Source organism: Zingiber officinale, chromosome 6B, assembly GCF_018446385.1.
Source record: "Zingiber officinale cultivar Zhangliang chromosome 6B, Zo_v1.1, whole genome shotgun sequence".
Taxonomy (NCBI): Eukaryota; Viridiplantae; Streptophyta; class Magnoliopsida; order Zingiberales; family Zingiberaceae; genus Zingiber; species Zingiber officinale.
The window spans coordinates 23,936,001-23,951,341 of NC_055996.1; the positions used below are offsets into that span (position 1 = coordinate 23,936,001).

General features: G+C 36.8%; 1 protein-coding gene across 1 annotated transcript; it reads right to left on the reverse strand.

The window, feature by feature from the left end:
* Positions 1-422: 422 nt before the first annotated feature.
* On the reverse strand, positions 423-5,240 carry LOC121992258 (serine carboxypeptidase II-2-like). The gene is made up of 10 exons (XM_042546497.1): positions 4,897-5,240; positions 3,380-3,487; positions 3,107-3,202; positions 2,941-3,033; positions 2,744-2,829; positions 2,367-2,633; positions 2,058-2,191; positions 1,274-1,369; positions 1,023-1,128; positions 423-877 (listed from the first exon to the last, which is right to left on the reverse strand). Exons 1-10 carry the CDS (start codon positions 5,162-5,164, stop codon positions 713-715), a joined length of 1,419 nt encoding a protein of 472 aa, XP_042402431.1. The 5' UTR covers positions 5,165-5,240; the 3' UTR covers positions 423-712.
* Between the last annotated feature and the right edge of the window lie 10,101 nt (positions 5,241-15,341).

Below are 15,341 nucleotides of genomic sequence, written 5' to 3' on the forward strand. Positions count from 1 at the left end.
GTTAGAAAAACTTGATTTTGGAAACTTTATTAATGATTTTACTTCTCAAAATACTAGAAGATATAGATTTTTTTCAATAATTATTTCATACTTTTTTATTTGTAAGTATTACACTTTTTTGGAGAAACTTAAGAAACAAATTTTGTATGGTGTTATATTTTTTTGAAGAATCTTGAGAAATAAATTTTGCATGAAATTTATCATATTTTAAATGAAATATATTGATTTTTAAATTTTCCTATTAAACTATATTCAAATTGTTCCTTAGTAAATTTTTTTCCTAAGAGATTATTTTTCTCTGTTCGCCAAGGACTCCCAAAAGTCAGAGCCGGCCTACTTATGATTAGAACTGTCTTTAATTTCTACCAGGTGACACACTGTGCAATAGCAGCTATGTTGTTTATAAATAACATATGATAATGTAGAATAATATGCAATGTAGTTAATAACTCCTCACTGAAATAACTTAGTTTTCAGTTTCGTGAATGAACATTATTTGCTTGCCATTCTCACCTAACGGCATTTTCCATCACATGCGCAACAAACATATGTGAAGGAGGAGAATGAATATAAGCATAGCTCCTTCCTCCTGAATAATACTATGGATTCAGTAAATAGTTACCCAATCGTGCAAGTAACCTTCTTTTGCCTCCACACTGTCTCTTTAGGAACTGCAAAACTCGATCACAACTTATGACTCGAGTCGATCGAGCTACATTGGGACGTTGAGCTCAGTTAAAGTAGGCATCGGCCTTCCTGACAGGAATGACTTGAAAAGAACTAGAGCTAGTTTTGGTTGATGTAGGGGAACCTCATGGCCTGCTCCCCTAACAGTTACAAACGTGAGGCCTTTGTATGCTTGAGTCCATCCACCTACCTGCTCCATCGCCATGGATTATTGATGCAGAAGAAAAAGTTAACACGTGCATGTTACATATAATTAGTTCACTATCAAACTATTATTGATAGCCAGGTATGATGAGTTAAGAGCCATAGGAAGAATGCTCAATACAGTTACATACCTGACCATCATCATACCATGCATGCCACGGTGTCACTGTGGGAAGCTTAAGAGCATTGACATTGTACCTCGTTGATGCTACTGGAATTACTGCATCTGTATCCCCACTGAAAAAAAGAAAAGAAATCCACAAGTAATCAGTAATGCATTGCCACATGATTAATATGCATTGATGAAACATTATGAGAGTTCTTTTAGATAGTAAAAACACTCATACCCAACTGTACGATCATAACTCGATAAAAGAGTCACCTGAAGATCCAGATGCGAAGTCCTTGGCTAATAAGCTCATGATAAATATGCAACACAGAGCTTTCAGAGTCCTTCCAATTTTCATTCACAGCATCACTGCGTTATTAGAGAAGAATGAAGCAGAATTCAGTCTACATATATAATTGTACAAAATTGTCCACAAGGCTGAAACCCCAGACTTTTTATTAGCACTAATCCTTAACCGACTGATCCTTCAGAACGTTAAATACATAATAATTTTGGTACATTGATATAATGCATATAAATGGACACCTCAAAACATTTCATAAAAGTTTGTAGTAAAACAAAATAATTGGTTACTAAAAAACTCAGTTCCTTTTGAATTTATTTATTTTGGATTGACTATAATATCCATGTTTTGCGACCACCCCTTTAAAGGGAAGGGAAGAAACTAAACTCATTTTCCTTCAATTGAGTAGAATGATGGAGGGGAGTTAAGGAAGAGCGAAAAGATCCCTGATCATTGATCACTCTTGTCCAATTATGTGCACTTTCCACCTGTTACTCTCCTAGTACTCAATCCAAATAAACCAGCCTAAATGGTTCCTTCCCCATCTTAATCAATTGGGAGGGATATAAATTACATATGATAGGGCAATCCAAACAAGCTACCTCTCCCTCCCCTTCTCTTTTAGGTTCCACAATCTAACATGTCTAGAATAAGCATCAGTTTCAGAACAATAATTGAACTAACAAGAGATGTCCTAATCTGAAATGCAGATTATTCACAAAATCCATTTGAAGTTTACAAAGAGATATTCACCTGCAAGTTTCCCACTTCTTTGGAGCATATGCTGGATTGACATGGAGAGCCTTTTGAACCTCTGGCAGATTAAAGTAAACTGTAGAATGCTTCTCAGTGCATGGGTCATATTTTTCACCTATTATCCCCAATGACTGTCAAAACAAGGCAACTGGTATGAGATTCATAAATCATAAATTCATTTCTACTATGACAAATTTAGAGGACATGCATGATCCATCCAATAAAAGGTTTCCTTTCATATCATCCACTATAAAACTGCAAAGCTGTTATGCAAACAGCCTATCAATCTGGGTTTAAAACACTTACATGCCTTCTTTTCAGTAACTTATTCCTTGATAAGGTGACATTAGCAGTACAGGAAGGAGTAAAAATACTGTATGGATCAATATTCCCAAGTTCCTTGTCGGCAATGTCAAGGATCCTTTCACATGCAGATGATGTGTGTACAAATGATTGGAAGTCACAGAAAATGTTTAACAACTTGTATGTTTGATCTGAAATCAAGCCAGCTGTCCACATGAAATGAAATACTCCATAATGGTCATGATAATCATCAGTCAGAGCATTTCCCACCTGAACATTTTTAACCCAAATCTAGGGTTATAATTCACTCTATGAAAAATTCTAATGTCACAAATATCTACACAAAACAACAGCAGCACTATCTATATCAAAATTTGTACCATGTATCCCTTTAGGTTGATTGACTTTTCTCCTGTCAACTTTTGTGACCTTACGATAGCTTGAGCCAACTGAGGTACATAATGTCCTTTTAAAGAATATGAACTATTTCAATAAATAGATACAAGAAATTGACTCAATATATTGAACAAAGCATTAACAAGAGAAGAAAAGGGAGACACTTCTTTTGTTTCCAAACCTGCATAACTCTCCCCAGTTAGGTAAAATTCCCTTCCACGGTATTGAGGAAAGAGCTTGAACCAATTCTTCAAGAATGCTAACGAATCTTGCGCTGCAAGAAAGAGAAATTAAAGAGTCAAATTTCAATAAGTTTATAACTAAGTAAAGTTTTGAGGATAAAATACCTGTCCTTTTATCTCCATTCGTCACCACATCCTGAGAATTGTTTGCATAGGAAAAGCCAACACCAACAGGAGAATCCAAAAACAAGATATTTGCCACTGCAAAATATCCAGAGACAATCATATCATATAAAGTTGTTGATTTTATCATGCTGGATTTTACATTTTTTACTTATCAAATTCAACCATGCTAACAAATATGAAAACACAATTCAGTTTGGTAATACAATACATGAACAAGAAAATAGGCAAAATAAAATTAAAAAAAAAGTCCACCTTGATTCCAAGAATAAGGGTTGGGATAAAGACTTTTCCCATCTGCTTTGACATGAAAAGGTCCTAACTCCTCAGCCAATCCATATGCAATAGAAGAACAACCAGGTCCTACAAAGTGCCAACAATTTCCGAGGGTTAAAGCAAAGCACAAAAAGTGATTTTTTGCATATGTGTAATCACCAAATCATTAATAACAGACACAGGTTTAACAACTATATTTACCTTATATATATTTTATGAAAAACACACAAAATAACTCAACTTTGGTGTGAGGTAATATAAAAGTAAAGATCCAAACAAATCCAGACCACTATGGGCAGGACTTCCTGAAAAATATGACTTGGGTAAAACAAAGAAAATATTCTGCCTTCTAACCAAGAGTGATCAATGTTGCTGGCATTTGCCACCAACCTGGATATGATTAACTTGAGCTATCAAAAAGTTATCAAACCAACTCCTTCACCTAGAACAGGCTTCCTCATCAGTAACATTGTTATTAGGTAATTGTGGCCATCTGTTCCACTTAATCACTACCAGGAGACCTTTGAGGTCCAATAGCTTGGATGGAAGATATGAGGGAGAGGAGAGCAAGTGACAAAAAGATGTACATAAATGATGGAGCTCCATATATATTATTGTGCCTTTTCTTCCTCTCCCTTATATCTTCCATTCAAATAATCAAATCCTTTAAGGACTTGTGAATAGGGGTGCAAATGAATCGAATCTGCTCGCAAGCTTTTTGAGCTGACTAGAAAAATATTTGATTTGTATTTGAAATTATCAAATTCAAGTTGGGATTGAACATGTTCAATAATTTTTCAAGCCAAATTAGAATCCATAATTTTTTGTTCACTTGTTCACGAGTCGGTCATGAGCCGAAATTGAACCAAACTTTATTTTTTTTACACAATTTTAGATTAAATATGCTAAAATTAAGGTTTGAATAACTTGAAATGAACTCAAATTTTAAGCCATTTCGAGCTATAGTTTGATTCTACTTGAATTAAGGTTCAAACAACTCGAATCAAACCCACAACCAACACAAACGTTCACAGAGGTCCAACTTGTGTTTAAATAGAACTGGAAAACCATCAAAAAAAAAATCCTAGATTATATCAATTTCGTACTATATACAACCAACCAAAAGCATTATTGGCCGAAAACAGGACAAGGCCAACCACTGCAAATATTGTTTAGCAGCGAAATGAAACAAACCGTTAGCAACAATCCCATCTTTGATGATACATCAATAATCGAACACACCCTTCAAATATATCAGAAAAGGAACTGATCGATGCAAGAAGGAAACTTTAAACCAAATTGTGAATAAGGGAGGAAAAAAAACTCAAACGAGATTGAAATCCAATCTCTTTTGATACGTCACTAGCATAACAAACCCGTGTCCAGCTATAAGAAACAGGGGGAAAAAAAACTATTTTGCCAATAATTGCTCGCAACCCAATCTATTTAATTAAAAAAACAAATCATATAACGAGGAAGGGTTCCGAGAGGCAGACCTCCGTTGAGCCAAAGAACGAGAGGCTTGGAGGCGGGATCCTCGGTGGCCTCAAAGAACCAGTAAAAGAGAGCCCGACCGGCCTCCTTATTGACAGTGACATATCCGGAGTAGTGGGCGAAGCTGACGTTGAACGATTGACCAGGAAGCGCGGTCACCCGGCTCTGGAGCTGCCGCTCGAACGCTGACGCTGCGGTGACATCGCTGGGGAAGGCGGCGAAGAAGAGAAGGCAGAGGAGGAGAGCTAGGCGGCGACTTTCTGTGACCATCCTCCCACGATCAAGCCCCTCTTCCTTCCCTGGTTGGGGAGTCGGAGTAATGGTCAGGGTCCTTTTAAAATTGGAATCTTCCTTATTTTCCAATTTTTAATGGCCTTCTTCTATCCAAATGCGTAGGAAATCGTCTCGTTTCCAACGCGTAGATTCGTTATGTAATTAAAAACATTTTTATAGAATAAAGAATTCCACTTACAATGGACTTGTAATTTTATATGTCCTAATCAATTGGAAAAATGCGAGTGGCTGCTGCAGAATGCGTCGCGTGCCGCAGTGGCAGTGACTTGGTGTAGAATTTAAGATAGCTAAAGGAGGTGGATAGAACATGACTTGGTGATCAATCAGTCAGCGATGAGTGTGTGCTATCACATGGCATGCCAATAATAATGGATGGAGGCATGAAGTGATCAAGTGTGGGCAAAATTATTTTATTCAAATTTTCTTCTTAAATAAAAAAGGGAATGATTTTACTTATATCAAATTAGTTAAAACTTAATCCACCGTTAAACCAAATGAGTGTTAGGTAATAAAAATGGATTTAGAGCGGTGGCAGTGACGAGACCATCTTCCATTGAAAAATTCTCAATTCAACCTGATGAATTATTAGTTAAACAGGTCACCCATCTTTTATATATATATATATATATATATATATATATATATATATATATATATATATATATATATATATATATATATATATATGTGTGATTATTTGAAATTTCATATATATCAAGTTTGTAAAAAATTATTTGAAATTATTTTGTAAAGATGCAGTGTCTTTACTTCGCTTCTAAACGTTGCAGCAATTATTTCGCAGCAAACCATCCTTGTAGCTGCTACAACTTGTAGCAGCTAACTTGGACTGATGGTCGTAGAAGATAGGAAGGATTTATGCTACGACGTGCAAGGTCGATGCCTGCTACAATCGCCTGCAGCCACTTGGATATTCCTTTGCTACTACAAGTTGTAACAGCTACATGGTCACATGGAAAGTTAGCTGGTACAACGTGTAGCAAGTACCTGTCAACTGTTAACTGCTACACCTTGTAGCAGCTAACTCTCCATGTAGCTACTACAACTTGTAGTAGCTAAAGTGGTAAGTCGTTTTTTTAGTAACCATATTTTTTGGAACAGAATAAACCGAAAAATATTTTTGTGGCTGTATATCAACATGGTTTAAAAATGATTTAAAATGATTTCCGCTGTTGCAGCGCGTTCGCTTTGCTTTGCTGCTACACGTTGAAGCAGCTACTTCGACTAATAACTGTTATACTTAGTAGCAGCTAACTCTGCAGGTAGCTGCCACAACTTGTGGCAACTAACTCGATAAGTCATTTTTTTAGTAGTCGTATTTTTGTAACTGTATATCAACTTGCTAAAAAAATGATTTAAAAAATTTCCAGTGTTGCAACGCCATCGCTTTGCTTTGCTGCTACATGTTGAAGCAACTACTTTAACTAATACCTGCTACAATTTGTGGCAGCTAAGTCGGTAAGTCATTTTTTTAGTTAGCCATATTATTGTAGCTGTATATCAACTTGCTAAAAAAATGATTTAAAATTATTTCCGCTACTGCAGCGCCTTCGCTTTGCTTTGCTGCTACACGTTGAAACAACTACTTCGACTAATAACTGCTATACCTTGTAGCAGCTGACTCTCCAGGTAGCTGCCACACCTTGTGGCAACTAACTCGGTAATAAATTTTTTAGTAGCCATATTTTCGTAGCTGTATATCAACATGCTTAAAAAATGATTTAAAATTATTTTCCGCTGCTGCAGTGCCTTCGCTTTGCTTTGCTGCTACACGTTGAAGCAGCTACTTCAACTAATAACTGCTACACCTTGTAGCAGCTAACTCTGCAGATAGCTACCACAACTTGTGGCAGCTAACTCATATTTTTGTAGCTGTATATCAACTTGCTAAAAAAATAATCAAAAATTATTTCCACTATTGCAGCGGTTTCGCCTTGCTTTGCTGCTACACGTTGAAGCAGCTACTTCGATTAATAACTGCTACACCTTATAGCAGCTAACTTTCCAGGTAGCTGCTGCCACAACATGTGGCGGCTAAATCGGCAAGTCATTTTTTTTCAGTAGAAATATTTTTGTAGCTGTATATCAACTTGCTAAAAAAAAAAATTTAAAATTATTGTTGCAGTTGCTTCGCCTTGCTTTGCTGCTATATGTTGAAGCAGCTACTTCGACTAATAACTACTATACCTTGTAGCAGCTAACTTTCTAGGTATCTTCCACAACATGTGGCAGCTAACTCGGTAAGTCATTTTTTCAGTAGCCATATTTTTGTAGTTGTATGTCAACTTGCTAAAAAAATAATTTAAAATTATTTCCGCTGCTGCAGCGATTTCGCCATGCTTTGCTGCTACACGTTGAAGCAGCTACTTCGACTAATAATTGCTACACCTTGTAGCAGCTAACTCTCCAGGTAGCTACCACACCTTGTGGCAGCTAACTCGGTAAGTCATTTTTTCAGTAGCCATATTTTTGTAGCTGTATATCAACTTGCTACAAAAATAATTTAAAATTATTTCCACTGCTGTAGCGGTTTCGCCTTGCTTTGCTGCTACACGTTGAAGCAGCTACTTCGACTAATAACTGCTACACCTTGTAGCAGCTAACTCTCCAGGTAGCTGTCACTCCTTGTGGTAGCTAACTCGGTAATTAAATGAGGTTTCTTACATTTCGTTGTAGAAACAATTGTAGCACGTTGAAGTATCTAGTCGTCAGAAGCTGCTACATGTTGTAGCAACTAGCATTCCAAATAACCTTTTCTACCCAAATACCTTTTTTCAATTATTATGCTAATATATATACTGTGCAATTATATTTTTACCCTCATAGGCCAAAGTTTTAACCCCTAAACTCACTGTGTGACAAATAATTTGAAGTAATTTCTTTGATAGTGCATCAGTGCCCCATGGAGTGTTCATCAGTCAACCTCACCACGATGACTTGTTTCTCATCCAAAGCTTCGCCTCCATCGTGAGTATTGTCTTAGGTTTTATCATTCAAAGTTTCGCCTACTTTAATAGTTTGAATTTTTAAGGGTTTGATCCGTCTCCTAGCTGCTACAATGGGATTTAATGTTTTTAGGTCACTAATCAATGAGGGTTTACTTTGAGGGAATCTAGAGGTTAAAAAAATTTGTTTATTTTTGCTGTCGCAGTTCCTGTGGTTGAACTGCTACAAAATGATAGAACATCGTTAAACCCTACAGTGTCGATTGGCTTCTCACTATTATAGCAGTTACTTGACACTAACTGCTACAACGTGTAGAGTATTCATGTTTAGCAGCAACAAGTCACAATGAACTACATAGGAAAAATTATAGACATTGTAATTTATTAGATTATGGTTTAAAAATAAGAGTGTCAGGTATCATAGTATGGGTGAAAATCAATTGCATTTCAGGGAATGCATCTGAGTATCATTAAGATCTTATATACTCTTTGGTATACAGAACTAAATGGCAAGCCAAAGAACTGCTGCTTCCCGTGCATATCGCAAGAAAGTGCACTGGAAAAGTAACTACCCTCACTTCAAGGCGTTTATATCATCACTCCACATAACCAACCGGCAGATGGAGATGATCAATGGAAGCCCATTTGCTTGGGCAGTAACCATGCCTGAAATTGCAAATATTCGAAGCCTAATCCAAAATTTGTTTGACAATTGGGACGTTCAAGCCAGATGCTTCATCTTTCAAAATAAGGAGATTAGCTTCACTAAGAAAGATGTTTCATCGATTTTGGGACTCCCAGACCAAGGCGCTGAAGTAAATTTGCAACAGCATGCAACCACCACCCCACTATTTCTTCAGCACTTCCATAATGTGGAGTGTACACAAAAGGAGCTAGAGAACAAGATGATCACCCTTAGCAAACAACCTCCAACTGCTGAATCCGATACTCTCTTTTGCCAATTGTTAATATTGTATTTCTTTGTTACTGTTTTATTTACTACTACTAGCAGTATATCTAGATTACCAGTACAATCACTAAAAGATAGCGTAGATGATTTTGCCAATTTAGGTAGGTATAATTGGTGTAAGGCTGTATATGACTATATTAGCTCACAGTTGGGGGCCATTGGTCTGATGCTTTCATGGAGGCCAAAACCAAAGGGCCTTGCGGGAAATCCAGCTCCCATGCTCAGAGGGTTCGCACATCTCCTTGCTGTAAGTTCCTAAATATAATTATAGTATCATAAGATTTATGCAGAGAGTATCATATTTAAACAATTTGTATTGTATTGCAGGTCTGGATGTGTGAACATGTGAGAATAATGGATCCTTACAGAAAACATGCCATTCCAAGAACATGCAGATGGAAGTGGTCAGGCTCCCGGGTGGAGACAATAAAGTTTAGGATTGCAGAAATACCTCCTGCCAATATAATTGTTGATTTAAGTTCATCAGACCTAGAGACACACCTGCTCTCAAACGATTCTCTAGAAGATCTTGTAGAGCATATTGATCAACAAATTGCAGAGGAATTTTTACAAATAGCTGGTGAGGGAAATTCTGAACAAATTCCAGAGTAATTTACTAAACGGGCAACCGATGATCAGGAAATTCCCCACCAAATTCCTGCACAGGCAGCAGAAGCTTTGGAAATGACTGGACAAGTCCCTGAGTTTAATGTAGAATTTGTTAAGGAGAAAGAGGCTTGTACAAAATGTCAAGCGAGGGAGGCCGAAAATTCTGGTTTGGAGTTTGTGGCTAAGGGCAAGGACCATATCATTGCCCAAATGGAGCGCAAAATTAGTGAGTTAATTGAGGAGAATAAAAAATGTGCCCGTGATGCAGAAACTTCATTAGCTTCCAAGGATAAAATAATAGATGAGAAGGACAAAATTATAGAGGTAAAAGAGCAAATTATTACAGTGCAAGATAGAAAAATTAAAGATCTTCAAAGTCAGATGATTACGAAGGTTATTTACCCATTACCTACCAATCGTCCATTAACCAGGACAAAGACTTGTGCTACAAAGAGAAGGACACCCCCAACTCGTAAAGAGATTAAGGGAGTGTCCTTGGCCAAAAGGAGTAAAAGAGTAACTTTTCAAGTTGAGCATGAGTCAGAGATGGCCAAGGGCAAAGGAGAGGCATTTGTTGTGCCTCCTGTTAAAGTACAAGAAGGCCATAAAACATCTACTGTTGTAGCTGCCACATCTTCATCAGATAAACTATTGAATACGCTTACCAAACAAAAATCCAAAATACTTAAGGTACGATTTTGATTAGTTAAATGTGTTATCTTTTAGTCCTAATTCACATATTACTCACATCGAAAAGTTGTCTCTATGTATTTTTTTCAGCAAGCGAAGTCATATTTTAAGAAAAATAAAGATGATGTGGTGGCAGAGACATTGTTAAAACTGAGCCGGCTAAGGTGAGTTGGAAGTTTCTTGAGTTATACACTTACTGAAATGCAAATATATGATGGATTAGGAATGTATAATTTTATTGGGAATACAAGGGTAAATGACTTTGACATTATCTGCTAATTTAATAGTGAAACAAACATTCCATTTTGTTGAATCAAATCAATCATGTCTGATATAAAAGTTGTTATAACACATATAATGTATGTAACTGCTTTAATTGTAGCAGCAATAGGAAGTGTTGATGTAAACCTAATTATTGGACATGTTTTATTTTTGGTTTTTATAGGGCTACGACAAAGCCAATATGGTCCAACGGAACGATATCAATGGATTTATCATCTTTCCTATGTATTTTTGATAGGACTATCTTCAGAGATGGTGATTGCATAAATGCATATTTTGCAATAATTGCAGAGGAAGCTAAATCTTCGGGCATACCTTATTGGCCATCTATATTTTGTCCTACTAGTTTTGATGTAAGTATAACACCAACTCATCCTATCTAGTTTTTTATTATCAATATATGGATCCACCAATGTTTGTCTGCATTCACAGGATTTGTTTGCAATGACAACATATGAGGCATTTAGCCTATCAACAATTACTAACACTGACAAGCCACTCAAGTATATATTCTGTCTATTAAATAATGCAGATAATCGCTGGCACCTATTGATCATAGATCTCCAAGAAGCTCAATATTTGCATTATAACTCACTTGGATCCTCAGAGTTATACACATCTAAGTTTCAAAATTTTGTAAGTAACTTCCATGTTGAGTAAAACATAATTTATTAGATTTATGTGTGTATTGGTTACAGACTTCAAACTCGTGCAGGTTGATTTTTTTAAAAAATATGGACCCATCTTACTACGAAATGTGGTATCTAGGGCTACATTCCTTAATATCAAGAGACTTTAAGGTATCTACGATCCCGGGTCCAACACAAGTAAAATTGTAAATACATCTCTTTATTCATAATTTTTATACATCTCCATAACTCTGCTAGCAATTATAATATTAACAGTCTGAAATCAACTCTATTTTTCAGGTTAGATTGTGCAATTTTTGTGATGCGATACGTTGATAGTTTAATGTACGAAGGCCAACAAAATTTGGACAAGTTAGAATGAGAGAATTTAGTTTTCATGTTGGTCATAAAATTTTTAATAGCAAACACTGGATTAATGAGAAGGTGGGGGTGTAAACATATTGATACACTGATTGTAAAGGTAGTGTAAATCCCATAAAAATAGGCTAGGTGGTGTAAATTTATTTGTAATACTGGTGTCAATGCCTTGCGAAGCTAATACAGGGTATAACAGCTAAAGATTATGTATATTAAATGTGGCAAAATACAATTATATATTTTTATGATCAGAAGTAGCTGCTACAACGTGTTGCAGCTAATCGTGAGAAGCTTCTACAAATTGTAGATGCTAATTCGCACTAACTGCTATAGAGTGTAGCAGCTACTATTGAGATGGTGCTGTAATTTGTAGGAGATCACTTTCATACTTTATCTTGATAAATTATAATTATATTTCACCACCCCATCCGGTTGCCTTTAATGCAGTATATGGAAATGATGGTAAAAAAAAACTATTGAGACGTTGGTATGTATATTAACTTGGTAAAAAAATGTGAAACTATTTTAATCAGCAATAGCTACGACAACGTGTAGCATGCACTACACTATTTGCCGCACGTTGTAGCAGGCAGTAGCTACATCATAAAGTATACCAATAGAATAACTGCTACACGTTGTAGCAGCTAATCCTAAGTATCTGCTACAATGTGTAGCAACTTACCGCCAGTATAACTGCCACACGTTGTAGCAGCTAGTCTTTTGTTGCTTCTATGTGTCCTTCTAGCATCTTTTGCTGGACGATGGCTTAGCTAGTCAGTGTGTACAAAATGTAGGCAGAAGATGATACATGGTGTATGACGTACTACAACACATTGTTGCATTCACATCTACTTATTCAAAGATGCTACAACGTGTGGCAAATTATAAAGAGTAGCTGCTACACTGTGTAGTAGTTACTAGGGATTAGCTACTACACATTTGCTACAAAACTCCAGACACGTAGCTCCCACATCGTGTAGCAGTTACTGTGAACTAGCGGCTACAAGGTGTATCAACTACTGTAGCATAGTGTAGCATTAACATCTAGTTCACCGATGATGCTACCACGTGTAGCAGCTCCTAATGAGTATAAGTAGATTTGGTATTACCAGGTGTTAACATCTTCACCTTAGTAGATCACGTAATTGAATTAGCTGCTACAATGTTTATCAGCTAATCCTCAGTAATTCCTATATAGTGTAGTAGCTAATATTCAGTGGCTGCTACACCTTGTAGTATTTACTATTGATAAGCTGGTACAATTTGTAGCAGCTAATCCGCACTAACTGCTACCGTGTGTAGCGGCTACTATTTAGAATATGCTACAAGTTGTAGCAGCTAAGCCGCACTAACTACTACAAAGTGTAGCAGCTATTCTTGAGAAGCTGCTACAATTTGTATCATATCAGTTTATTATTGTATTTGAAAAAGTATAATTATTTATGATCGTCCCCTTTGGTTGTATTTAATGTGTTATCTGAAAATGATGGTTCAGTTGCTACATGGATATAGCAGCTACTACACTCTAGCTGCTAAAACGTGTACCGCATGTTCATTATTCGTGATTACGTGTGTATGTTCAGGACTCATGAGTCCACTTTAATTTACCACATTATGATATCCAACAAATCTAAGAAACAAAATAGGAATAATCTATTTATTGTAAATATGGCAGAGATTACATTGTCTGCTCTAATATTGTCAACACAACAAAATGATATGTGTCTGTCCATTAGGCCATAATTGTAATATTGAACACTGTGAAGATAGTAATATGAACCCCCTTTACCCCTCACACTGATCTCTTTTGTTTTTCACCTGCCTTACGTCATTTCGTCGGCGATAGGAGAAGTGGGAGAAGTTCGTGGAGGCAAGAATCGTATGGTTATTCCATTAGGATTCCTCGGTGAACTCCCAAGGGTCTTCATTGCGAACACAGGATGTTGGGTAGATGATAGACCAGTACATGAGCAGCCTAACCTTATCCACGACATTTGGTCAAGGTTGGGAGAAGTTCATCATGACTAGAATCATATGGAGCCTACATGAGGATTCCTCAGTGCATGAAAGAAATACTTGAATATGTAGGCTAGATGCAATGAAAGAAAAAATGAAGGTAGTGGTGTCGGCAAAATGACGTCAATCCAAGTAGAACTACTCATTTTTCATTGGATCTCATGAAAGGAGGCTCCCTGCCTCTGTTATATTGGAAAACAGAGGCGCTTAGTATTCATTATGGGAATAGTTGAATTGATGCGTCCACAGTTATGCTTCTGACAAAGCTAGTTTTTAAGTCTTCAATGGTCATGATTTATGACAGTTATGAGTAGTCATAACTATAATAAAAACAGCTATGAGTGGTCATTCTATGGACGTCACGGATGAATAGACCTGGTGTGGTAGGTTACCATGAATCAATTGATGTGTCTCTATAAATTTATTACTTTTTAAATTATATAACTGGCCATCGAATTATTATATAGAGTTGAGCTTGTTAGTTGCATAACTAGTAACTGCTACACCTTGTAGCAGCTCAATCTCTGCAGTAGCTGCTACTTTGTGAGACTCCAACTCCGCACTAACTCCTATAGCTTGTAGCAGCTTGCCAGAATAGCTGCTACACGTTGAAGTAGTTAACGGTCGAAAAAACTTTTTCGTACCACTTACCTTTTAGCAATTATTTTACAAATATATATACTGTGCCACTACATTATTACAATCATTGACCCTTCCAATAATATGCAGATGGAAGTGTTCTGTGTTGTTGCAGTTACCGACCAGTAACTGCTACAACTTCACCTTGAATAAAATTAATTTTGACCCACTCCTCCCGGCTCCTGCTGCCTTAAATGTGTTTTCTGGGAATGATATTTCACTTCCTACAATGGTGTTTATGTCTACCACAAAGTAGCTGCTCCAGCGTAGAGTTTATGTGGTCGCGTGCTTGTTCAAGTATACATTAGTCCACTTGAATTTACCACTTCATGATATGACGATATACTTATGAAATAAAATGGGAATATTATATGTAAAAATAAATTAATCCGGTGTTTAAAAATATCTCGCAGTAGCTGCTACATAATGTAGTAGCTACTTAGTACTACAACAACAAGGTATAACATCCATACATTAACTTAATACATTTACATGAGAAAATAATGTCATTACCTTTACATTTCGATTGCATCGTCAATTACATATTGAACACTGTTCAAAACCCCCATGATCGCTTACATTGCTATCATACAGACAGTGCCATTTTCATATATGCCAAGTTTTGTCCACATTCTTCTCCATTCGGGAACACCCTTTGCCACCGTACAGAGTGTTGTGAACACCAAACAGATTAGATTATTTTTCACGTGCCTCGCATCCTTTGGAAGTGGCTGGGAAAGGTACTTCGAGGTGATCATCCTCCCCCTAATGCACTCCAGCAGCCTAACCTCATCAACATAGACGCATCAGGGCTAGATGATGGTGTTTGGAATAAGGAACTACGTCTATGAGTATGGAAGCATAATCTAAACCGTGGAAGGCAACATGACCGATTTGTCTTTCCCAATTTGGGAGCTTGATACACTTCATGGTGGCAAATGGCGATTACGTTCACCCCCAGCGACCCCGGCAACCCG